Source organism: Eulemur rufifrons, chromosome 19 (assembly GCF_041146395.1).
Source record: "Eulemur rufifrons isolate Redbay chromosome 19, OSU_ERuf_1, whole genome shotgun sequence".
In the NCBI taxonomy this organism is placed as follows: Eukaryota; Metazoa; Chordata; class Mammalia; order Primates; family Lemuridae; genus Eulemur; species Eulemur rufifrons.
This window is the reverse complement of record NC_091001.1, coordinates 61,302,425-61,330,300: the sequence shown is the minus strand read 5'-3', so window position 1 is coordinate 61,330,300 and position 27,876 is coordinate 61,302,425. Positions and strand designations below refer to the sequence as shown.

General features: G+C 39.0%; 1 protein-coding gene across 2 annotated transcripts in view; it reads right to left on the bottom strand.

Annotated features, from left to right (window-relative positions):
- The window catches only part of GFPT1 (glutamine--fructose-6-phosphate transaminase 1), a 43,791-nt gene extending 22,637 nt beyond the window's left edge, over positions 1 to 21,154 (bottom strand). For both annotated transcript variants that reach the window (XM_069495318.1, XM_069495320.1), the window contains exons 1-5: positions 21,020 to 21,154; positions 8,720 to 8,827; positions 6,465 to 6,572; positions 3,979 to 4,104; positions 1,597 to 1,655 (exon numbers count right to left, since the gene is read on the bottom strand). In XM_069495318.1, coding sequence (XP_069351419.1) covers positions 1,597 to 1,655; positions 3,979 to 4,104; positions 6,465 to 6,572; positions 8,720 to 8,827; positions 21,020 to 21,026 — 408 coding nt within the window. In that variant the 5' untranslated portion in view covers positions 21,027 to 21,154. The remainder of the gene's footprint in view (positions 1 to 1,596; positions 1,656 to 3,978; positions 4,105 to 6,464; positions 6,573 to 8,719; positions 8,828 to 21,019) is intronic.
- Positions 21,155 to 27,876: the final 6,722 nt, after the last annotated feature.

Sequence of the window (27,876 nt, the reverse complement as noted above, 5' to 3'; positions counted from 1 at the left end):
ATATTGCACTATCCAATAAAATAGCCATTAGCTATAACGTAGTTATTTAAATTTAATTAAAATTAAAGAAAATTTAAAATTAAGTTCCTCAGTCATTTTAGTTCAACAGCCACATGTGGACACTGGCTACTGTATTAGACAACACACAGATACAGAACATCTCCGTTACTGCAGGAAGTTTAACTGAAGGCACTCATGAAGATCATTATTATGACCATTTCTACACAGTATATAGCTATTTAGTTCATAGAAACGTCATTCAATCTGCCCTGATTCTTCTTATACATACTAGAAACTTTAAAAAACAACAAACAGGGTCTCTTAAAATGCAAAAGATATCTCCCCAAAATTCCAATTTTATTTGAACCTTTTATAGACTCAAACACCATTTCCTTTTTGTGTAAGAAAACAGAATTATTAGTCAGGCGTAGTGGCTTATGTCTGTCATCCCAGCACTTTGAGAGGCCGAGGTGGGATGATCATTTGAGGCCAGGAGTTTGAGACCAGCCTGTGCAGCATAGTGAGACCCCATCTCTACGAAAAATACAAACATTAGCTGGGCCTGGTGTCACGTGCCTATAGTCCCAGCTACTCAGGAGGCTGAGGCAGGAGGATAGTTTGTGCCCAGGAGTTTGAGGCTCCAGTGAGCTATGATCATGCCATTACACTCTAGCCTGGGTGACAGCAAAACCTGGTCTCTAAAAAAAAAAGACAAAAGAAAACAGTATTGTTCCACTGTTAACAAAGAAAAGTCCAATAGGTAGGCCGGGCACAGTGGCTCATGCCTGTAATCCTAGCACTCTGGGAGGCTGAGGTGGGTGGATCGTTTAAGCTCAGGAGTTTGAGACCAGCCTGAGCAAGAGCGAGACCCCATCTCTACTAAAAAAAATAAGAAAGAAATTAGCTGGATGACTAAAAATATATACAGAAAAAATTAGCCGGGTATGGTGGTGCACGCCTGTAGTCCCAGCTACTCGGAGGCTGAGGCAGTAGGATTATTTGAGCCCAGAGTTTGAGGTTGAGCTAGGCTGACACCACGGCACTCTAGCCCGGGCAACAGAGCGAGACTCTGTCTCAAAAAAAAGAAAAAAAGAGAATTCCAATAAACCATCATACCTTTGTAATTGTCTTTAGTCAATTACATCAGCGGTCCCCAACCTTTTTGACACCAGGGACCGGTTTCATGGAAGACAAGTTTTTTTCACAGATGGGGGAGAAGGGACAGGGCAGGGGTGTCACTGCCTCGGCTCCACCTCAGATCTTCAGACATTGGATTCTCATGGGGAGTGTGCAACCTGGATCCCTTGCATGTACAGTTTGCAGTGGGGTTTGTGCTCCTGTGAGGGTCTGATGCCCCCCATGGGGCCGGGGCTTGGGCAGTGACACAAGCCAGATGGAAAGCAGCAGTGGGTGCAGGTGGGGCCGGTTCCTGGTGGGGCACAGAGACTGGTGCTGGTCTGGGGTCTGGGGTCTGGGGCTTGGGCACCGCAGAATTACATCATACCCAGATGGTGTTCCACATCCCAACAACCAACCTCACAGCTCTTGTTAAAAGTATTCACAAAGACTGATGTTTTTTGAGGTCACTTTACTTACCAAAAACTTTTTCAAGTCTTTATAGTTGGTAATGATTCCATTGTGAATAACGATAAATTCTAAAAGAGAGAAAAAGTCCTGATGAAAAAAATGTTAGAAGTCTGAGAAATGCTGTAAGTAGATAATACTGTGACTAGATTTTCCTCAAGTCAAAAAATTTGTAACATGCTGTACTTCCAGGTATGATCAAGTAGTATCTGCTTTTCATTATCAGATTATCATTAGGTACATCAGCAGCATTGTTTATGCACATCAGCAGAAGTACACAGTACTAAGGAATGTGAGTATAGTGGGAAAATACGATAAACTGGAAGTCCAGAGACATCACTTTCAATTGTGACTAAACTACTAACACAATGTTAGCTACCATGTAAAAGGAGTAAGTTTACTGGGCCTGTTTCCTTATTTGCAAAGTTCATTTCTCTGTCCATTCATTCCTGAGTATAACTTTAAAGAGAAGGCCTTTCAAACTAAAACAATGATCTGACTTACACTAAATGAGTTTAAGAACTAAAGAAACTAAGAAAAACCAGTTATTCAGTTCTATAGTTAAATTTACTTGTTTGAGGTCCAGAATATTCCTAGAATGTCAGATAAATGAATGTTAAAATATCATTCTAAGAGCAAATAAGTATGATCTTCTGTTAATTTCATCATTTTTAATTAAGTTTGAAAAATTTAAGAATGGATAATCAAGAGTTGACAATATAATTATTTGTAGCCACTGACAGTACATAAAAATTATTAATACCAATGTTGATTTATTGTTTAAAGTTCATATACATCAGGAGAAAAATTACTACTAAATTCAATTTTATATCAAATTATCAAAATGTTCATAATATACTTAAAGATCTGTCATTTTGGTCTGACAGTAAATGAACTTGAACTGAAATACACTTAGAAACCAAATAGTAAATACTTTCACTAGATTTTTAAGAGAGAGACGATGATAGCAACTATTAATACAAAAATGAATTTAAAAAAAAATTTAATGTCAGAATACAGACAGTCATAAACAGCTGATAAAAAGCCTTAACTTAAAGCCAAATTCTCAAAACATAATTGAAATACAAATTTTTAGGAATCTCTTATAAAGATCTTGTCAGTGTTAAAAGTCTCAGTGGTTGCTAGCATTCTGATTCCATAATAATTATTGAAGCACAAGAAACCTAAATAGGCAGTTTCTGAATTAAATTGTAAAATCGAAAAGGACATATACATACACACACACACACACACACACACACATATACATTTGCCTTTTTTTTTTTTTTTTTTTTTTTGAGACAGAGTCTCACTCTGCTGCCCCAGCTAGAGTGCCGTGGCTCATTCATCATAGTTCACTGCAACCTCAAACTCCTGGGCTCAAGTGATCCTCCTGCCTCAGCTTCCTGAGCAGCTGGGACTACAGGCACACACCACCATGCCTGGCTAATTTTTTCTATTTTTTTGTAGAGATAGGGTCTTGTTCTTGATCAGGCTGGTCTCAAACTCCTGACCTCAAGCAATCCTCCCACTTTGGCCTCCCTAAGTGCTAGGATTACAGGCATGTGCCACTGTGCCCAGCCTCTGCCTTTAAAAAAAATAATAATAATAAGTAAAGAAAAAGGCATCTCTCTCTCTCACTGCCTTTAAAAAAAACAATTCATCCTACCTTTCCTATACAATCTGTACCTCAGGGTAACCAAGCAATTGATATGGAGAAGTTTCTCTCTATAGAAGTATTTGAGATAATACATGAAGAAAAAATGATAGCAATGAAAAATAACCATTTTACAACCTCTAGAAATAATTAATCTTGGCAATGATCAATGGCTGCTAACAACACAAAAATAAAAACATCCAAACATTATTGTACCTCTAGATGCAAATAAACACTATACCAATTTATAGGAAATACAAGGGACAGAGAAACATATTAAATGACACACGAGGACATATGCAATTAGCAAGACAGACTGTAGGAAACTATGGGACAGACAACACATTAAACTGAAAGGAAAAAGGAGAGAAAGAGGGAGAAGCTATAGATTAAGTGACTGAAGAGACATCGATCTACTAAGTCCTTACCCTTCAGGGATACACACTTAAATATATACAAATTAAATGTTATGATATCTAGGTATCTGTGATATATATATATCTACTGGCTTCCAAAACAATCTGAGTGAGCAGGACACAGATAAACTTAATTGATCATGTATTGATAAATGTTAAGGCTGGGTGATGGATCATTAGGTTCTGTATACTCTCTACTTCTGAATGTTTTAGATTTTCCAGATGAAAAAAAATTAAAGTAACAAAAACCTAAGAGCTGTCATTAATTTCCCATCATCAACCTTCTACAATCATTCCGAAGTACACAGAATCTGTCCATACCATTATTTTTATCAGAGCGCTGCGGGTGGCTATTGACAGGACTGGGCTCTCCATGTGTTGCCCAACGGGTATGAGCTATTCCAAGGTGTACATCAAATTCTATATCCAAATCCATATCCTGTTGCTCTGGAGAAGATAAAATAGAAAATTTCAATATTAAATTGTGCTACAGAGATAGTTATATACTATATTTAAACGTAATTATTACAATGCTGCTCACCTGGAATATACAATTATTGAAACTGAAGATCAAGCAAATTCAAAATAGTAATTAAAAGACGTAGTTCCAATTAAATAAGTCAGAAGTTTAAAAAAAAAAAAACTCAGGAGTTAATGCAACTGAAATGTTTAGGGCAAATGGTTTCAATAACCACCAAAAAAGTGTCTACAGAGAGTTCAAGCGAATATGACAAAATGTTAACAACTGGTAATGCTAGGCAAAGTGTATATGGGCAATAATGTACTATATTCTTTCAATTTTTCTGGAAGTTTGAAAATTTTCAAACTCAAGAGTTAAAGACAATAGAAGAATTAATGTAATTTTAAAAATCTACATTTAATCTTTGCCTTATGGCCGGGCGCGTGGCTCACGTCTATAATCCTAGCATTCTGGGAGGCTGAGGCAGGAGGATTGCTTGAGCCCAGGAGTTTGAGGTTGTTGTGAGCTAGGCTGACACCATGGCACTCACTTGGGCAACAGAGTGAGACTCTGTCTCAAAAAAAAAAATAATAATCATAATCATAATCTTTGCCTTGAAAAAAAATCACTATCATTTTAATTAGACATGTAAAAATAAATTCATTTCCTCAATGCCGCAAACCTTGTGACTACAATTTCTTTGGTTCCCAGTGAATGTAAACACATCTCACAATATAAACTGCAATTATGGGCACTTTCAAATCAAAGAATAGGTACTTGTGAATGAAGCAATGCTATGAAAATATGGGGTTACTGGGAAATCCGCATACGCTGATGTTCTTTCATCTTAAAAAGCAGCTGACTCTTAATTTTTTTTCCCTATAAGCTATCTCTTCTTGCTTCTTCCAAAGGGGGGGGGGAAAAATAATAGCTCTAAGTAGTAACTAGTAATGCCTTCCTCCTAATTTCCAAAGTATATAATTCATTTGGCTAAGAAACCAGACAACAAAGTTTATGAGAACTAGGTCTAAATTAAGAGCAAACTGCTCAGAAGTCTGAATAGCAAAGGCCATGCACTTTAGCACAGTCTTGGTGGTTTTTATACTGGCTATCCAGAGGTCATTCTAAAGCACAAATCTGATCAGGAAACAACACTTAAATTCCTTGAACAGACTTCCATTGCTTAATGAAGTGTTTTGCAACCCTAGCTGCACACATAAACTATCCTAAACCCAGTTACAGAAATTTATAAAAAGATCCTCAAATTCAAACACATAACCAGAGAACTATTTTCTCACAAGACAAAGCCCTGACACCTTCTCAAGGCATACAAGGCCTATCATCATCTGGTCCCTACCTACCTTTCTACCCTCATCTCCCATCCCTCTTCAATTATTCCTCAAATCTGTCAATACATTCTTTTACAAATAACAACAGCTAACATTTACTGAGAACTTACTTCATGCTAGGTACTAAAGACTTCTCACCACTCTATCCCTGTGAACCAAGCCACCATCATCTCCCACATGGACTACTTCAAGAGAATCCTAGTTGGTCTCCCCACGTCCATCTTCCCTCCCTATGCCTGGTTGGTTTCCGCACATCAACCAGAGCGGTCCTTTCAAAATAGAAGTTAAGTCATGTCACTCCCCTATGCAAAATCTGCCAATGGCTTCCCATGACACACACAGAAAAAACCATCATGCTTAAGTCCCTACATGACCCAGCCCAGTCCCAGCCACCCGTTCAGTCTCATCTCCTCCCACTCTTCTCCTCACTTAACTGTGCTCTAGCTCCACTAACTTTAGCTGTAAGCAGGCCGAGCATATACAGGATCTTTGCACTTAGTATTCTCTCGGCGCAGAATTTTCTCCTTCATATAATCACATGGTCTCTGACCAAATATGATCTCTATCATAATTTTTCTTCATAGTAATGATCACTACCTAACATTATGTATTCATTTGTTGTCTGGTCCTCTCATTAGACAGAAAGCTCCACCAGGGCAGAGAGTTTATCTTGTTCTCTGTTTTATCCTCAGGACCAAAAACAGTGGCTAATATATAACAGGTTCTCAATAAATATTCATTTAAAAAATTAAAAATAAATACTCATTTTATTATTGAATCTTCACAATACTCTGTGAGAAGTGAGTATTATTGTTCCTATTTTACAGATAGAAAGTAGGTAGGAACCAGAACACGGTCCTTTTTCTTCCCTCCCTTCAACTTTAAGAACCATTATCATTAAAATGGGCCCCAAAGTATGGGAAAAGGGGTATAATTTAGTGGGTAGGAGAGAAGGAAGAGAAGGGGAACGGGGACAAAAGTCAAAATAAGTACGTTACTGTGAACTTCTTCATCCAGTGCCTTAACTTTTCCTTTCTTCTTAATGAGCTGGATTTTGCAGGCATTGGCTTCCCAATCTTTGTCATTGCCTCCATCAACTCCCACACCTAAATCATCAAGAGGTTAAAACAATCAAGATTTAGAAACTGGCTATTGCTAAGATTATCAATGTGAGGCAAAATTTTTAATTTTAAAAAATTATATGTTCATCTAATTAATTATCAATTCAACCTATTATGTGTCAAGAACCTTGACAGCTGCTACAGACAATAAAAATAACTCCATTCTTGTTCTCAAATTTAATAATTACAATACAGTGTTATCAAAAGTTATCAAAAAAGCACTACAGATTGCAACTGGAATACAATGGAGAAAGACAGAAGAGGGCACCCACCTCAGAAGGGGAGATAAGGAGGGAAGGTCAGGGAACACATCTCTTAAGATTCTACTTAAGTTGCTAAAGAATTTGAAAAAGTTACCCTGAAGGTACTGGGAAAGCACTGATTCGTTTCAAGCAAAGAAGTGATATGACAAAAATGTTTAGCAAACCCTCTCTGGAAACAGCGTAGAGAATGAATTGGAGAAAGAGAAACACAAGGAAGAAACCAACTGTCAGAAGTTATAGCTACCGCAAAGCAGAAACGAAGAGCGCTTGAACTAAACAGTGGTAATGAAGACAGAAATAAGTGATACTGAGAAGGAGAACTGACTAGACGTGAAGTGAGAAAGTGGGAGAGGACTGGGATACCTCAAAGGACTTATTGAATGACTGTTGAAAAAAAAGAGACATAGAAAGAACAGAGTAGAGAGTGGGGTTCAATTCTGAATATTCAAAATATTGTGGCCTATCCAGGAAGAAATTTCTAGGCAGCAACTGGAAATACAAGTCTGTAGCCTGAGAAATACATCTGGATTAAAAACACATCTGGATGGTAAGTCACCAACATATGAGAAGTTGAGCAAGTCAGAGCTGACCCATGAAAAGATACCAAGTAAGAAAAGTGGGCTTAAGAAAAAATCTTGAAGAACATTAAAATTTAAGCAATAGGTAGAAGAAAAGGAGCCACCAAAGCAAACAGAAAAGAAAATCAGCATCTTAGGAAGAAAATAAGAATAAGTGTAGTCAGACAAGCTAAGGAGAGAATTTTAATAACAAAGGAGTTGAGGAACTGACTTTCCATTATTAAGCAAAGTCAAGGAAGATAAATGCCCATTCCATGTGGCAATGTTAAGTATACAGAAAAGGGTTAACATAGCAGGTCTGACACTGCTGTCCTTACAGAAAGGCCTGCTTTCAAAGTTCCTTCTTGACTGGTGTCTGGGAACTTGGATTTGGGGAGGATTCCTATCACCCTAACTAAGAGTGGCTCACCGTGCAAACAATGTGGCTTATGGTGAATGTCTGCTTTTCTTCTGGGAGTCTAGAATTTTGGTACGTGCTAGGCAGAGGGTGCCTACATGACCAGCCAATAAAAATCTTGGGCACTGAGTCACTAGTGAGCATCCCCAGTAGACATTTCACATGTGTTGTCACAACTCACTGGAAAAATTAAGCACATCCTGTGCAATGCCACTGGAAAAGAATCTTTGCAAGCTAGTGCCTAGTTTTCCTCAGGACTTCACTCCATGCACCTTTGCTGATTTTGCTTTGCATTCTTTTGTTGTAATAAATCACAGCCATGAGTACAGCCACAAGCTGAGTCCCGTGAGTCCTCCTAGGGAATCTCTGAATCTGAGGGTGGTCTTGGGAACCCTCAACAGTTGAAGGAAGGAGCTAGAATAGAACATAAAGTTGCCAGAAAGTTATTTTTATTTGTTTTGTCATCTATTTAAGATAGAAGAATCTTGGGCAAGTTCATATGCCTAAAGCATGGAATCCATGGAGAAAAAGAAATTAAAGGAAAGAAAAAAGAATTTATAGAGTAAGGCCTTCATGAACTTTATTCTACCATGAAAATGCCCCACTTAACATTCTTAATAAAAGAAGATCGCCATAAGAAACATTACTCCACATCCATGGGAATACTGTTGAAATTACATAAACAAATCCTTTAAACATGATAAAAGACAAAAATTATTCAGATTTAGATTTACCCAAAACAATAAAACACGTATTACTAAAAAGCCTAGTCTCCTAAAAATAATAATAAAACACGTATTACTAAAAAGCCTAGTCTCCTAAAAATAATAATAAAACACTCTCTATTTAGATTCAAGAACCATGCAAAACTCGTATTTTTTTAAAAGAAAATACCAGCAGAATCATATCCTCTGTACTCCAGTCTCTGAAGGCCTTTGATTAGGGTCTCCAAGATTTCTCGTCTCGTTCGAGGAACATGGTAGTTTAAGTAAGCAAATATACCTGCAAATAAATAAATATTTAGTGGAAAATTCTGACCAAAGAATAAAAAATTTTTAATAATTATATCTAGTGTATACAAAAATGTGAAGCTAGATTCCACCTTTGAAAAGAAAGAAATCTTCATTTCAAATTGTTCAATGGCAGTTAAACTTTTTCAAAGGGAAATTACTCATAAGTATAGAAGACTTAAGTAAATACTGTCAAAATTAATGTTTAGTTTTTTTCAAAGACACTTATAAGGCTGACCACTTATCTGCCATGACTGCCATTTTGTCAAGTGAAATTTAATTTTTAAAAATTGGGCTGCTCAGCCTGGGCAATACAGCAAGACCCTGCCTCCACAAAAAATTCAAAAATTAGCTGGCTGCAGTGGCATGTACCCGTAGTCCCAGCTACTGGAGAGGCTGAGGCAGCAGGATCACTTGAGCCCAGGTGTTCAAGGCTGTAGTACCCTAGTGGTCACTGCACTCCAACCTAGGTGACAAAGCAGAGACTCCATCTCTTAAAAAAAAGGCTAACCAATTAACAAATTTGTGGTTTATTTTATATCCTATATACTGAGCATTAGGTTTAAAGAAAAACATTTTCTGAAATAAGTATTTTAAGCAACACATAGGTACTATAAAACTATACTGATGGAATTAATTTTGCTTACTTCCAATGACCATGCTATAAATAACATTTAGAGATAATGATGTGAATAGTCATAACTCAAATAATTTAATAGGAAAAAAATCAACCAAATATATATTAATATAACTGTCTTAAAAGATAATGGTTTGAATTACTTGTTCACCATGCTAGCAAAAGACAAATAAATACATGTTAACAACTCCTGGAAATTCATGGACAAGGAGCAGTCATTTGGAAAAACAAAACTAGAAATAAAAGGATTAGTCATGCCTGTAATGCTAATACTCTGGCAGGAGGACTACCTGAGATCAGGAGTTCGAGACCCCATCTCTACTAAAAATAGAAAAATTAGCACAGGTGTGTAGCTCCAGCTACTTGGGAGGCTGAGGCAGAAGGATCTCTTGAGCCCAGGAGTTTGAGGTTGCAATGAGCTATGATGATACCACTGCACTTTACTAGGAACAGAGCAAGACTGTGTCTCCAAAAAAAAAAAATGGATTAGTACAATATGAACTGAACCAGAAAAGCAAAGAGGGTAACAGATAAAGGAAATCCACATTTCAGGAATGGCAGCATGGAAATTATCTGAAGTTTTCCATGATTATGCTTTCACCATGGTGGATATAGCTTAAAAGTATAAAAACTGCAAAATATATAAAAATACATGTTCAAGCTATTTATTTACAAAAAAACTTTCCTTTTTCTTAACTACGTTTCACTATAATTCCAGTGATTCATAAGGAGTTTAAATTAATTCTGTGGGCTAGAACTCCAGAATGACTAGTCTTCGTTTCCATCTGAGAAGAGATTTTTACTTCCATAAAGAGTATGGTCGTATTGAAACATTTCAGCATAAAGAAATATTGTATTATTAATACACAATAGTAAAGCCATCATAATGCGTATACTGATCACCATGATCAGTACAGCGCAATTTTCTCAAATAAACAATCATGCCCTAATAAAAAGGAAATCCACACTTTAATACTAAAATCCAAACAACCTGAAACAACTGTTTGAATTCTCCCAAAAAGGTAGTTCCAGGCCAAAGACTTATAGAAATCCTGTATTTCGCTCAGATTTTTAAAAAAATGAAATATAAGAATCTGTTACATTTATATAGATTTTTTTAAGCTTTCGTGTGTTACATCATCTCATTTTCACACACAACCCTGTAAAGGGAGGGTAGAACATCTAATTTATAGATGCAAAAACAGAAATTGAGTTAGCCAATATCCCGGAGATAGCTTAAAAACAGCATTCCCTATCTCAAGGCACAGCAATTCAGACAAGGATACAACAGGACGGTTAACAGTATTTCTAAGGTAAAAGCCTTAGCAACACAACAGTATGCAGTTTTCAAACTTTCAATGGCTCTTGACGATATAACCACTAGAGGGCAGGATAAGAGCCTAACCCCCATTTAATCCAGAAGCATGAGATCTGGGGGTTTTTTTGTTACTGATGTTCCTTCATAAAGTATAACCAATAACCCGAATGTAAATCAAACTTTTATGTGTTCTAAACTCCCCTCCATGGGTCACCAACCTTTGAGAAAGGTTAAACACACAGATAACTATCAGTTAAGCTTCAAATAAACATTTTAACTAGGTCATTAAAAGACAATACATAGAATACAAATCTTTTCCAAAACAATAATATAAATGTGCTAAAAAAAGCACTGATTCTCAACTAGTCTACTCCCCACCACTGTGACTAGCATCAGCTAAATAGTCTGCTTTAGGATACAATCTAGTTCATTTGAAGCCCATTAACTAATAAAGCATGAGGCTGTCAGGAATCTTGTCTGCAGTTTGTCTAGAGCTGCCAAATCCCAAAAATGCAGTACATCCAAAAAAATTCACTCCTAAACCATCGCTTTTTTTTTTTTTCTTTTGAGAAAGTCTTGCTCTGTCACCCCAGGTAGACAGAGTGGCATCATGGTAGCTCTAGCTCACAGCAACCTCAAACTCCTGGGCTCAAATGATCCTCCTGCCTCAGCCTCCCAAGTAGCTGGAACTACAGGCGAGCACCACAATGCCTGGCTAATTTTTCTGTTTCTAGCAGAGACGGGTCTGGGTCTTGCTCTTGCTCAGGCTGGTCTCAAACTCTTGGCCTCAAGCAATCCTCCCACTTCGGCCTCCCAGAGTGCTAGGATTACAGGCGTGAGCCACCTTGCACAGCCAGCCCATCGCTCTCTTTTTTAAAAAATGAAAGTCTGATGCTAAAAGTAATGCATTTGGAGGATTAAAGATTAAATATTATAATCTAATACCAATTTTAAAAACAATTTAAATGCTACTAATATAAAACTGTCGTTGACAAGCTATATATATATTTTTTAAAAAGAAGATTCAGAGTGATGCAATATTAAATTCACTCAATACATGTAACTCAACAACAGCATTCAACTTCAATCTCCTTGGTTTATACTGATTGGTTCACTGTGTGAATCTTGATATCCTGATAACATTTTCACAGAAAAGCATGATCTTCTAAACAGATAACCACGCCTCAAACAAATTCACAAAATTGTAACCATTCGATAAACTAATAAAATTCACACTAAACATTTATTAGCTCATTTAAAAAGTACTCCTGTAAAACATCACATGTACCCTATAAATATATAATTAAAAATTTTAATATGGGCCAGGCGCGGTGGCTCACGCCTGTAATCCTAGCACTCTGGGAGGCCGAGGCAGGAGGATCGCTTGAGGTCAGGAGTTTGAGACCAGCCTGAGCAAGAGCGAGACCCTCGTCTCTACTAAAAATAGAAAGAAATTATATGGACAACCAAAAATATATATAGAAAAAATTAGCCGGGCATGGTGGCGCATGCCTGTAGTCCCAGCTACTTGGGAGGCTGAGCCAGGAGGATTGCTTGAGCCCAGGAGTTTGAGGTTGCTGTGAGCTAGGCTGACGCCACGGCACTCTAGCCCAGGCAACAAAATGAGACTCTGTCTCAAAAAAAAAAAAAAATTTTAATATGGTTAAGATGAAAATATTAAAATAAAAAGTAGTCTTGTACTGAAGAAATTCTATGAATTCCTTTAACTCGTGTGTGTCCCCAAAACTTTCCATTGTCCTACCCTGTCTTAGCTTTCTCTTTGCTGAAATGAATGGCTTTGACTTAGAGATGGTATTAATAAAATAGATTTCACAGGAAGTGTCAACAAGGTATTATTACAATTAGTAGTGACTAGAACACCTTTGAAAAGGATTCAGTGGCCCCATTTCCTAAACAGGAAGGAAAGCCATGACTGATTAACAACACCTACTAAGTAGGAAGTAACACAATTGTCAAATATTTCCCACCTCTGACATTTGAGAATATCTACAGTACCCTCTACCTCAATGTTCTATGGTTTCTGAGGATTCTTCTCTGATTGCTTTAGAGTCATTCCTGATGGATTTGATACTTTTTAATACCTCTACAGACAGCAGTTCTCTTTTGGACCTCACTTTTTTGTTAAAACAAGCATTTACATGAATTTGTTCTGTGTACTTTGTATCTAAGAAATTAAAACTGGAAACCTGGTGAACGGCCTTATTATTTTCAGAGTATATTGTTAAGAATTAATAAAAGCAAAGTAACATAAAATATTAAGAATAGTTTTCTACAAAACCATATTATCACACCTAAGAAGATAACAATGTTCTATTATCACTTAATATAATGTTCAAATTCTAATTTTCCCTATTGCTGATTTGTTCATTCTAGGATCCTATAAAGGATCAATCACATCTCACATTTGATTGTTATCTTTCTTAAGTCTCATTGGATCCAGAATGATCTTCCCCACTGCCTTGTTCTCCCCAAGGTGAATTTTCTTCTTAAATGTCTCTCCATCTGGCTATATCAAATTGTTTCCACACTGTGGACTAACCAGTTCCTCTATCCTGGCATTCCCTGTAAACTGGAAGACAGACCCGAAGGCTTGAGTTCGGTTAATAATTTAAGGCAGAATTGTTCATAAGCATGTATATTGTCTGGTGGTCCCCTGTTAGTGGTGCTAAGGTTCATTACTGGTTTAGGGTAAAGATAATCAGATCTCTGAGGCTATGATACTATGAAAGCATCTTCAGCATACTTCCCAGGGCTTTAAAGATTGACAGCATTGGCTGGGCACGGTAGCTCACATCTGTAATCCTAGCACTATGGGAGGCCGAGGTGGGAGGATCACTTGAGGTCAGGAGTTCGAGACCAGCCTGAGCAAGAGTGAGACCCCATCTCTACTAAAAATAGAAAAAAACGTGGTTGTGGGCCTGTAGTCCCAGCTACTTGGGAGGCTGAGGCAGGAGGTTCGCTTGAGTCCAGGAGTTTGAGGTTGCCATGAACTATGATGACGCCACTGCAGTCTAGCCCCGGCAAGAGAGCAGACTCTGTCTCAAAAAAAAAAAAAAAAACACACATTGATAGCATCGATTTTAAGACATGTACATTTCCTTTCTTTGTGGTGCATAGAATATGGTGCATTTCCCCATCAGCAGCATCTTATTTCAATGAAATATCACATATGAAATTCCAATTCAAAGCACTGTCATTTTTGGTTCACTATTAGAACAAAAAAAAGAGGAGGAACAGGGGAAGCAGAAGTAGGAGCAACATTTCTCCTTACGTAACTGGGCAGAAATAAGGAAGAAAAGGATGAAGAACACCAAGACATATGTGGAGAAATTTTCTAAGATCAAAGTAATAGAGCTGGAACAAGAAGAAAGGGGATTAGCCTAAATCATACCTGATTAGGAAAATGGGAGCCAGGAAGTTAAATCTGTCAGTTTTATAGACCCACCCCTTGACGACACTGTTGACCCACGACAGTCCACCTGCTGGGATTAGTGGGTTATTTGCAATCTTGGGGTGGCCAGGAAAATATAATGGGAGCAAATACCTAACCAATCAGGCATGCAGGACATGTTCACAAGGGGAGCATTCATAACTCAATATGGTGCTTGTTAGAGCAGAAATCATGAGTTCAGCCCCTATTTTCAGGTCTTCGACTTGTCTTTTCAATAAACAGTTCTGCCTAAGGTAACTATAAAAGCCAAAAATCAACTCTCTGCTGCTCTTTGGTTATTCCAGTACCACACACAGTACTTGTCTGAGCATAGGTTTTTCTACCTCCACATCAGCATGAGTTTCCAAAGTGTAAGTTTTCTTATTAATGGAATATGTTTGGAATAAAACATCTCCTTATCTGAAGCAGATGTTTGTACCTACAAGCATCATTTTTAGAAAATGGCAACTTAAAAAAAAAAAAGAAAATGGCAACTTAAATTCAATGACATAAAAGCAATTAAGATTACAAGCACCTTGCTAAGAAAATTTCAGATGCAACCTGGATCACAGACTAGACACACCTGGTTTGTAAGTAAAGACTGTGAAATTTTACTGAAATGAAAATTGAATACAACTTAACTGACTAGTCAAATTATTAAAATTCCTATGCCTGGCTGAATTTGTGTCCTTATGAATATAAAATTTTACTTTACATATTTTTTCATTTAACAATATCAGAAGTTGTAATTGAAACTTATCAGAGATAAGTGTTCTAATTCATTCTCTAAACTTAATACCTTTTGAATCAAAATCCATCTACAATGTCAATTAAAATTTAAATTTGTTTTATTTTTCTTATAATGCAATTTACAAATTAATTCATCATCATTAAAGATTCAAACTACACAGATGCTATAGAATACACTGTGAAAAATCCCCCTTTTTTACCTCCACACAGGTTCTAATCCCTTCCTCAGAGAAACCGCTGTTAATCCTATACACATTGTCCTAGTCATTCATATTTTTCTACATATATGAACCTAGATGTATATGGTTTTAGAGGGCTTTTCTAAAACACATAAATGTGATGATTATATATTTAATTATATACTATATATTATAATATGACATAATATATATTATGTACATATAATATATATCATTCTGTACTTTTTTGTTTTGTAGAGACAGGGTCTTGCTATGTTGCCCAGGCTGGTCTCAAATTTCTTGCCTCAAATGATCCTCCTGCCTCAGCCTCCCAAAGCGCTGGGATTACAGGCATGAGCCACTGTGCCCAGCCTGTACTTTTTTCTTTAAAATGTCAGGGATCTTTCTATGTCAGTACGTACACATCTACTTTATTCTACTTAATGGCTACATACTAGTCTACAATAGATTTATCCTATATTATATAACCATTTCCCTACTGAGATTTTTCTAACTCTTTGCAATTACAAACAATGCTGCAATTAAACTTATACACATCAACTAGATTCTTGTCATAAAAATATTCAATACTGGCTGGGCATTGGTGGCTCACGCCTGTAATCCTAGCACTCTGGGAGGCCGAGGTGGGCGGATCGTTTGAGCTCAGGAGTTCAAGACCAGCCTGAGCAAGAGCAAGACCCCGTCTCTACTAAAAATAGGAAGAAATTATATGGACGGCTAAAAATATATATAGAAAAAATTAGCCGGGCATAGTGGCGCATGCCTGTAGTCCCAGCTACTCGGGAGGCTGAGGAAGAAGGATTGCTTGAGCCCAGGAGTTTGAGGTTGCTATGAGCCAGGCTGATGCCACGGCACTCTAGCCTGGGCAACAGAGTGAGATTCTGTCTCAAAAAAAAAAAAAATTCAATACTGTCATCATGGAGTCACATTTTACATGCAAGATTCCTTTAAAACATGAAGTGTTATTAGTACTTGAGATACATTTTCTATAATCCTAAAAGCACAAAGAAAAAATTATAAAATACAGAGGGACACAATGAAGATTTCAATTATTTGTGTTTTTAATTGCTTCACACTGTTTTCCTATTTACAAAATGCTGGTTTGTGTCTCCCCTACTCTGTCGTTAATTATCTGTTGCCACTGGAAGGGGCTCCATGACACCTCTCTTGCACATTTAACATTCTGGAGCTCAAAGCACTGTTTAAGTCCGAAGATCTCTAATTATACAGTCCCTCACAGGCTACTTATATCATCTTTCTCAATATAAAAGCATTCACATCCTGCTCACAAACCTTCAAATACTGCATCTCCCTCACTTCTCTCTGAACCATTCACATCAGACCACAATTTTTTATCACCCTGCCAAGTCAGTCCCTCTGGGCCCACTGTGCTCTTACTCCTGTGTCTCTGAGCACCTCTGCATCAAACTGTGAGAGCCATGCAGAACTCATCCATCCATTTCAGTCCACTTTCACACGGGCCCTCTCAAATGCTGACCAATCCTGTTAATTCATCTCTTGTCTAACTTTCAACTTTCCCCAGATATTATTTTATTTTAGAGTCTAGAACACACACTACTCTCAAATCCCCATTTCTCTCTTCCTGGCTTCTTTTACATATTTGGTAGATTCTCACATTATAGAACTGAAGCTTCATCTTCAACAGTATAACACCATATATACTTCTCATCCTTCCTTATAAGCTCAAAAGAGAAATACTCCACATATTACTCTCTGAAGCTAGGCTCTCCTACTTGTAACTCTTATAAACTTGATGAGTGATTCTCCAACTTTGTAAATACAGAGAACCCTTTTGTTAACATCAAAATATTCTGAGGCTCCTACACATAGTGGGTTAATTTTATTATTCAATGATCTGGAACAATTTTTATTCATACCACAGACAATGCTTAGAGTATGAATCAAGCAATGAACACCGTGTAACAATTTCACAGCTTACAGGTCAGGAACCACACCTCTAGAACTCTACTTTCCAACACTCCCAGGGGACCTCAGTCCCACAATACTCCCTCTTCTTTTTGCTATTACTTGCAGCCCTCCTTCTGAACACAAACTCAGGCCCCTCTGCCTTCGTATGTGCAACTTCTCTAATGAATTCTTCATAACCAAATCCAGTCAACTTCACTCTGCAGTATTAAACATGAATAATCTTTTTCTACTTTCATACTCTGTCCAAGGCAATATATTACCTTGGAACTCTTTTGCCTTTAACCACTGTTCTTTGGTGTCTTTTCCTGGCACTTCTATTTCCTCCTTCAACCCACCCACCCCCACCCCAGCAGCTCTCAACCCATTTCCGCCTCCATTCATGCCATCAATGATTACTTTTCACGGTATGCTAATTCTCTACTAACCAGCACCATCATCCAGAACATTCCTAGGCAAACACAAATACCCAAAGCACGGAGCTCTCCAATCTCTGAATTTGTACTCATTCCATTTGTGATCTACAACATGGCAATGAACAAGGACTGAGTATTACCACCTACCGCTATTGTATGTGCATTCATTTTGTTTCCTCTGATCACAAAGCAATTCCTTGAAGGCAACTCCCTTACTTTAGTCATCTCTCCAAAGGGCAAAGTGCCAAGTACAAGGCTATCACTTCAAATACCTGCAAGTATTTTCTAACACTTTCTAGGCACCAGAAATATACAGTCAAAAATTCCCAAATCACAGAAACAGAACACTATTTCACAGGATGCTAAAAAAGGATGAGGTGAAAATAATTAAAGGTTTAAGAAATACCAGGTTAAATAAAGTTAACAAGTTTATATTTAGAACTTTCTAGAACCTTTAATCATGGTACCTGTGAATCTCCAAGAGTAGAATTTCCTGAACTTGTGAGTTAAAAAACTCCTTCCCACCTTCTACTGCTCATTACCAGCACCTATTAACTTCCCCCTTTCTGGGGAACACTATTGAGGAAATACCTATTAAGCAATTAATTATTTTCCCTCACAACTTCTTTATATCCAGTATGATTTCTAAGGATGTGTTAACAGCACCAGTTTTATAACTAATCCTAGCAGACAATCTCAGCATCCCTCAATTATCCCCAAAGCCATATTGACAGTATAATTACAAAAGACTTTTGAAAGATTCATTTCAGGATACTTCTACATTGCAAGGACTCCATTTACAAAAATTCCACATATATACACCAACAGATCAGAAGCACATAACCCCACTTTTATAAAAACAGCAAAATCTGTTAAAAGCTGGGGGCAGTTTACATGCCTTGACACCCTCTCAGCAAAACCAAAAGTAATACAAACGAAAAAGATAAGGTATATTCCAAAGAACCAAGAACAAGTGGAAGATAAAATAAATTTGGAAAACAGACACACTATTCTTTTGTGGGAGATCACAATGCTTATTATTCACACATTACAGGTTCCAAGTCCTCTTAAAAAAAAAAAAGTACCACACTATTTAATCTGTTGCTTCTCAAATTTATCTGACCACAGAATCTTTTTTCCTAACACTTACTTACATCCCAACACAAGCTGGTAAACATTATAACAGTTTATCAGTTTATCTGACTGAAAAAAGCATATCATAGAATTTTCAGTCTTCATTCTTCTGCTACAACATTTTGCAATGTTAAAACAAAATAAAATTTCAGAAAAACTTGACTAAGCAGCAGGTAATCAGATGGTAAGTTTCTAAGTTTTCTCATCTACTTTGATTTCTACTCAATTTCCCTGCCTAGAAATTTTTATTCAATAATTAAGATATGGGAAGAAAATAATGACAAACTCAACATTTAGAATTTACATTAGATAAGAAAAAAATTCTGAACAAAATTCCTAGAATCATGCAAAACTCTGGTCTGAGTTAAAAGCAGGACTTTAGAAATGCTTCAGATACTAGTTTTTTGTTTGTTCGTTTGTTTTTTGAGACGGAAGTTTGCTACAGAGTGCAGTGGGAAGAGTGCAGTGACATCAACATAGCTCACTGCCATCTCAAACCCCTGGGCTCGGAGCAATCCTCCAGCCTCAGCCTCCCAAGTAGCTGGGACTACAGGCGTGTGCCACCACATCCAGCTAATTTTTCTATTTTTAGCAGAGACAGGGGTCTCACTTTTGCTCAGGCTGCTCTCCTTAGCTCAAGGGATCCTCCTGCCTCGGCCTCCCAGAGTGCTAGGATGACAGGCGTGAACCACCACACTGGCCCAAATACTAATTTTTTATTCATTCTTCATAACCTGTTTCCTCAGCATTAAAACTCCGTGGAAAGGAGATACCAGGTACATGAAAACTCCCAACATTTTGTCTCTACCCTAAAAGTCTCAACCTTACTTGAACCTTTTCTAAATTAAATCTTATTATTTTTTTTTATTTTATAGTACTTTGACTACCTTTCTTCCTGGAACAAGATGAAGCAATGACCTGTAACCAGAATGTCAGGTACTTGGTTAGGCACATACCTTCCTGTCAGGAACAGTTAATTACCAAATGAAGCATACTGGTGATTAACCAGTTTGTAAATGTGTTTGCAAAACCATTCTACTAATCAGACATTGCAAAAGTATAACTGATTCTGAAGTCAGCTCTACTCTAATAATTTCAGTAAGCTATTTATAGGTGCTTCTGTTTTTATGTGGGTTTTTTTAATCTACTCTAAATTTAAACCTGCTCCTCATTTTCAGAAGCCGAAATGAGCATAAAGTTAAATACAGGAAAAATGTACACTGATGAGTATAATACACCTCCTGTTCAGTTTCTTCATGCAAAAGGCTGCAAAATGCAAGTTTCCCAGATAGTTTCAATTCTATTACAACTTTACCTCCCTTTAAAAAGCTTCTTTCCTCCAGGGATACAGTCAGTTGTAAATTTCAACAAGAAAGGTAAGAATACAATTTTTTTTTACCGACAATGGCCAAGTTAATACCAATTTTAGAGTACATCAGTCATGTCAGGTATGATTCTCACAATCCATTTCACTAACACTTTTAGGTAATAAAATGACTAACTCTCAAAACATGAAATAAAAGAGCCTAACTTTATTTTTTAACTGTTGTAGGAAAGACATGTTAGATTTTCCATAACTAGTATTTTAAATGGGTGCACGTGCAACGGATAAATGATAAATACTTTTTATAGCTGGTATTTTTTAATGGGTGCACATGCAAATGGTAAATGCTATATAATCTATTGCCACAGATACTTCCGTGCCTCCTCCACCAGAGGATCAGGACCAAGCCCATTCACCACGCTATTGATTAGCACTGGTTTCTGTCGAGATGGGGTGGCAGGAAGTAAGATCACGTTTAATGCCACTGGTCGTAGTTCTAGCTAAAGTCTGTTTTCTATTGACCCTGCCTGAAAAAAGGCAACTGAAAATAAATATTTTTGAAAGGTAAACCCTAGAAGAACGCAAGGTAAGAGGACCTCACCCTATGTTCCACAGGTTGCCTCATTCACCTGGCAGACCCTTTTGAAGACACCCCCTCCACACCTCAATTCCCTCAGCCCTCTCCTCGTTTTTCCACATAGGCATTTCTTGGTTCTCTCCCGTCTCGGTTCCTTCTCCGCGCAAAGACGCCCCCATCGGCCCCCAATATCCCCTCTATGGCCCGCCCTTCTCTCAGGTGCCCTCCTCCGGGCCACCAGCCCTCCTCCTGCCCGCGGACGCGGGCTCCTGTCCCCAGCATCTGCAGCCACCGCTGGACGCCCCTCGCCCATCACCCAGACTTCGCACCCTCCTCACTCCCGCTTCTGCGGGCGCCTCGGGCCTCAGCGGCGCCCGCACCGCACCCCAGCACCGCCCCGCAACACGCCCCCCTCCCCCAGCCTCCTTACCGCACATGATGCAGGAGGCACGGCCCGCAGGGCGAGATGCGAACAGCTGACGGGGTCAGGGGCACACACTAGCTTCGGGGGCGATCGGAGTGCTCAGCGACCGGGGTGGCGCCGACACGACACCCTCAAGGATGCGACCGCCACAGCAACAACAGGCTTCTCCACCTCCCCGGCTCAGCCAGAAAACCGCCGCCGGGCCCCGCCCCTCGGCGCGCAGCGCGCCGCCGCCGGCAGTCCCCATTGGGCTGCGTCCGCGCCGCTCACGCGCAGGTCCCGCCTCCCCATGCCGCCCCGCCCCCGGAGCCCACGTAAGCGCTGGACTGCTGGCAGCTGAGACGTGGCAGCGACTCGTGGCCGCATCCGCCTGTAGTTCCTGGATCCGCCGCCCGGGGACAGGGACTGGGCGGTGAGGGAGGGAGAAACTCAGCGCCTGTTAGGGAATGACGGAAAGAGGAGCATGAAATTCTTAGCAAAGCAAATAGCTCGGGGAGCGCACCCAGTGCAACCCCAAGCCCCAAGTTCCGGCACCCCACGGAGCGGGGGAAGTGGAGGAAAAAAAGCAGAAAGAATGAAAAGAGGATCCTGGGGGACAAACAAAATCAGGGTGGAAAAGGGACATAAGGCTGAAGGAAAATTGCAAAGAATTGGGTGAGGTGGGGGGAAGGAGGTACCAAAATTCTTGACTGTAAATTGCCATTCAGGTTCGGTCACTCTTTCTGGTGTTAGGCAATTCAGTTTCCTACTGAACGCTCTGTGTAATATGCTTGACCTCCAGCAGCCCTCAGCACCCCATCCCCACCTTCAGTCATTTCCTCCCTAACCCCTAGTTTGTTGTGGACGTAGAGGGAGGACCGTCAGTTTCAAATATCCAACTATGAGCCTGGGCTTAAGAAACTCCCGGCCAGCCTCCAGTAGCCCACCTGAGAGGACTAGCAATTGCCTAGCTGTAACAGCCTTGCGTTTGACTCATGAACGATTAATTCTATGAATTAATGCACCATTCCTGCCAAGAGAGACTTGATTAGAGAGTGATATTTCTGAAAATTAATTTCCTGGGTATTTGCTTTAAGAACATTTAAATTGTATCGTTAGTCAAATGTAGATGGTTATCAGAGCTCTATCAATGGCTCTAGACTAGAATCAATTTAAAACTTAACGTTGCACACAGAACTCCTGAAGTTCTAACCGCTGTTTAGGGGTCTGGTCTTACTCCACCTTCCAGCCCTATACACTCCAACAAAGCTGAACAGGTAGTTCCCCAAGTGGGCCTAGATTCTCAAAACTTTTGCACTCTTTAGTAACTCCGCATGGAATCCCTACCCTATTTGTTTAAATGCTGCCACTTCAGGAAAGCCCATTTTGTCTCCCCCAGACAGACTTGGAGCCTTGCGTTAACTGCTCATTCTTTGAGCTGCCCCCATAAAGCAATATGCTTTGATATTTTATGATTTTGTTTGTATATTTCCCCACTGGGCTATAAGTTTCTTGAAGCTATAACAAGTCTTTGCAAACCCAAAACCCAGTATAGACCCAAGCACAAAGTAAGAGATCAAAAATGTTTTTAAATGAGTGAAAGCCATATCTTCTTAGCAGAATTAACCTTCTATGCCTGGTTATATGATAGAGCAAAGGGCTTTCGGTTTTTCTTAGAGGGAAAAATGCCTTTCACTTGCCTCAAAGAAAGGCTGGAAAATGTCACATTTCACTCATCAAAGTATTTTCCATCTAAAAGTCCTTTGATATCTCAAGGCCCTCAAACAGGTCCCTAGATGACCCAGAGCAAAAAACAGTAAGCTGTTTGTTAATAGGTGAAATATAGATAGATCGATAGATAGAGATTTTTTTTTTTTTTTTTTTTTTTTAGAGACAGAGCCTCACTCTGTCCCCAGGCTGGAGTGCAGTGGCGTGATCATAGCTCACTGCAACCTCAAACTTCTGGGCTCAAGCAATCCTCCTGCCTCAACCTCCCAAGTAGCTGGGACTACAAGCGTGTGCCACAACACCCAGCTAATTTTTCTATTTTTTGTAGAGATGGGATCTCACTCTTGCTCAGGCTGGTCTCAAACTCCTGGCCTCAAGCAATTCTCCCACCTCTACATCCCAAAGTGCTGGGATTACAAATGTGAGCCACCATGTTCTGTCCCCCATTTCTTAATGCAAGAAACAAAAGGCTCTGTGAATATACATTTTAGCTTAAGAACCCTCAATCTAGGAGGTTCTGGTAAGACCTCAGCAATATTGCCCAGGAGTCAAGGTATGGTTCCAATGCTTAAGCGGCACCTTTGTGCATTGACAGCAAACCTGTCCATGCCACAAAGAAAATGCGAGCAGTACCACCAAAATTCTCATGCTCTAAATATAATAATCTGTTGAACCCTTTGCTTTACTCTTCTGCCTGCTACTCCGTTACAGTGACTATCAGTTTATCTTGTCCATCTCCATTCTACAGCTATCTTGGAAGATGTTTATGCACCATTTAAGAGGAAGAAACTTTGAAGGCCAATATTTTCCCAACCCAGCCTTGAAGAACCTCACTAACCCACCACAACAATGAACACTTTGTAACCATGTGCCTGCCAGTTGAGATACTAATACAGAAGAACTTTGTTTGTCTGACCTGCCTTTTTAGGGAGCTCTGCCTTAGCTGGGCCTTTGGGAATATAGCCCGTGGAAGAAGAAAATAAATGATCCATGAAGGAAAGGAGACATCTGGGCCTAATTTAAACATCTGAGGAAATGGAAAGGATTTTCTCCCCTAATCAAAAAGTTCTGAACTAGGGCATGGTGGCTCACACCTGTAATCCCAGCACTTCTGGAGGCTGAGGCAGGAAGATCGCTTGAGACCAGGAGTTCGAGACCAGCCTGGGCAACATAGTGAGACCCCATCTCTTAAAAAAATTGTAAAAATTAGCCGGGTGTGGTGACACATGCCTGTAGTCCTAGCTACTGGGGAGGCTGAGGTGGGAGGATGGCTTCAGCTCAGGAGTTTGAGGCCGCAGTGAGCTATGATAGCACCACTGCGCTCCAGCCTGTGACATACTGAGACCCTCATCTCTTAAATAAAAAAAAAAAGGTCAGAACTAACAAGAACAAAAAGAAAGCAATGATGGTAAGGGGGTGTCATTCATTGTCTCTTTATGTAAGTCCATTTCCTTGTTTAGTCCCATCAGTTACCATGGCTGAAGAACATCAGGGCTTCCAGTTGCCATTTGTAATGAAACAAAGAAATAGCTTTATAAGATTTTTAAACATCTGCATGTTTGTGATTTTTGTTACCTCTTACCTGAATTCCCATAATAAATAGCAATCAAATTATTAAAATCAAAAAGTCCATGCATCATAATATGGGGAGCTGGGACACATATGTCCTACTTTTTAGGCAGTTTTGTGAAAAAATGTACCCCAATGGACAGAGAAGATGGTGGCAAGTATCAAAGGAAAAAGAAATAGGGGAAGCCCCTGAGGCCTATGAGAAGATATGGGAACAAGAACAAAAGGCACCAGTCAGGGCCTCGGAAAGACCCCTTGAGTAAACCCCTTTGCTTCTACCACCACCGCAATTCATTCTACACACCTTCACACGAGAGCAATCTTTCAAAAATATAAATCTGATCCAGTTTCTCTCTGCTTCCAATTCAGTGGGTACTCTTCACCTGCAGGATTATTAGGTTTCCCAATTCAGTGGTAGTGTTCCCACTTTAAGTTCTGGCTTACAGAGAAGTGCAATCACCGAGCTTCTCAAGAATGCTGGTGCTCCTCTCACGAATTTATTTCTCACAAATAAGCTGACAGGTATGTCTACAGGACAGAGCTTTTGATGGCAAATAACAGAAACCCACTCAAACTACATGAAGAAAGGGATTTATTGGCCAACGTAACTGGAAAGGACAGGAATAAAAACCGCTTCCAGCATATCTTATACCCAGTTGTCAGAACTCTCCGACTGTATATCTGACTTCATGGACAGAGAAATGACTTTTAAATAGCTCTAGAATCACATCTTTATAATTTGCAGTCCAAGGGGAAAGAGAGAGGCCATTCCTTCATCTTCATTTTTTACATTCTAGGCAAATATTCTGATCAGTCCGATGTGAGTTACATGCCCCATTCCTATGTCAAAGAGGACAGGACATTGTGGTAGGATAGCTCCACTAGAGCTATATAGAGTCATATAGCCATATAGAGCAGTGGTCCCCAACCTTTTTGGCACAAGGGACCATTATCATGGAAGACAGTTTTTCCAGGAACCAGGGTTGGGGGGTGCAGAGATGGTTTCAGGATGATTCAAGCGCATTACATTTATTGTGCTCTTTATTTCTATTATTATTATATTGTAATATATAATGAAATAATTATACAACTCACCATAGGTTGGGGACTCCTGATATAGAGGAAGGGAGAGCAGTTCTTCAAAGGAAAGGGAAGATGTTGCTAAAAGAATGAAGAAGGCACAAACAAAAGATGCCCACTACATCAGGTGAACATGGTTTACCTGCCCACCCCCCAAGGAAACCTGAGGCGTGAGGACAAAGGATGCTAACTCTAACTAGAAGTAATACAGGCAGTTCCCAGATTACGAATGACTCCACTTACAGCATTCCATACTTACAAACAGGCTCCCAAGGCTCCCCATAAGGATAATTTATAATTAAATAATTAAATTAATAATTTGGAAACTAGTTTCTCCTACACCTGTAAACAAACCCACATGGCATAAGTGGTTCATTGGCACAGCATCTTACACTAGAGGCTAGTTTCATTGCTTATACCATCACTTACACACAGCATCACTTTCGTCTTAACTTTTTTATTCAATTTTGTGAATGTGTGTTACCCTTATGACATGCCTCCAAAGTGAAAGTCCATGAAAATCCAGGTGAGCCTGCAGCGAAGAGAAAGGTGATTACAACGGAAATGAAAGTAGAAATAATTAAGTATTCGGAGAAAGGCCAGATGGCATCATTCCTTGTGAAAGCATTAGGCTTTAGTCCCTCGACTATAGAACAATTATAAAGGACAAGGTGAGAATAATGGAACATGGGAAAGGCAGTGCTCCAATGAAAGCATCAGTTATTACTAAGCAGTGTGGCAGATTAATTATTGAAATGGAAAGGTTATTACTGATTTTGTTAGAAGATCAAAATAAGCATAACATTCCTATTAGCCTAGCATTGATGCAACATTAAGTGAATGTTAACATTTAATATTCTTATTTGAAATTTCTCCTATCTCCTATCTAAACTTTTTATATGAGTTTGTTTTTATATTGTTTGTTTGAATTAAAAGCACAAGTTTCTGTAACGTATTATTATAGTACAAGAGTACTATTACTGTATTATTACCACATGAGCCATTATAGTATTGTTATTAGTATTACTACTGTATATGCACTATTCATCACGGATCTGAGTTACATATAAATCTGACCTAAAGACGTTCTTAGAGACATATCCTGTCTAACTCGGAGACCACCTGTACTCTCTCCTTAACATTCCTCTCTAGAGTGGCTGCAGATTTTTCCAGTAGGCAGAAGCTGGGGCAGAGTTTTCTAGCTCTGCTAGAAAGAAATTCATTCTACTGCCAAGAAAGTCAACAAATTGAAAACCATGAGATTAACTGGTCCTATCTTTAACCTACTATTTCTGTCCTGTAGGATGTGATCAGAGCCACAATAAGGGGCAGACCATTCAGAGAGCTGCCTAGAGCTAAAAGATCACTAGAAATGCAAGGACACAGAAAAAGTGCTACTTTCTAGGCTTTCTTTCAGGGCACACAAAAGTCATTTCTGGATAGCCTATACGCCCCTGTGGAGTTATGACAGATAACCCTGACGTGGGAAAAGGGAGTATAAGCCTGGAGTTTCCCAAGAGGGGTGTAGATTCCCACTGGAGAGCAATCAGCTTCATATTCCTGCACAAAAAAACAGACACACATGTACATACCATTGCTTCTACCTACTGTGGTTCTGGATTAAGTAAAAGAGATGGAAAAGACTCTTTCCCACTAGAAAATACCTGTGAAAGCAAGAAAAAGCTTCTCTCCTCCCTCAAGTAGGAATACTCAGGAGGGTTATGTAGGCCCAACTCCCTTAAGGCATAATAGTATAGCAGCAATGTGCACAGGCTACACAGCCAGAATACCAGAGTTCGTGTTCCTGGCTTTCCCACTGAAGTTATATGGCAATGGAAAATGTACTTCTGTGCCTCCATCTTCCAGTCCATGGAAATGGGCACAATAATAAATAGCTACCTATCTCATAGGATTAAATGACTTCAGAAATGTACGGTGCTTAGCACGGTGTTTGTCACATAGTGAACGCTCAAAGAATGCTTGCTGTTTTTATATATTTTGCTCCCATATGACCGTATGTCATTCTGCACAGGCCGTCATCCTTATTTTGGTTAGTGAAAAATCCTCCAACTACCTGGTTTACTCCTGACCAATAATCGTAATTTCAAATACTTATTGAAATGTCCCTTATTTATAAAGTGTTTTCAAGAATACTTCATGTAAAAATATTTTATACATTTTGGGGGGGTTTTAATTTCTATTTTTGTCTTAGCTAAACACAACTAATAGTGAATGATTATTTTCTTCCTTTGGGATCATATTGGGGGAAATTAAGCACAAATACTTAAAAACTATAACCTGATTAAACTATATCTTTTAATCTTTCAATAATAGTTCAATTAATTAAAAATACTATTAATTTGTTTTCATTTTAAGGTTGACATTTTGCAGTCTGCCACAAATGAAAAAGCAGTACAAGTATTTACCAAGTCCGCCATGATTTACCAGTCTCTTTGCCTGTTAAAAGGCATTCAGCTTTGAGTTATAGAATGCCACATAACAGTGGC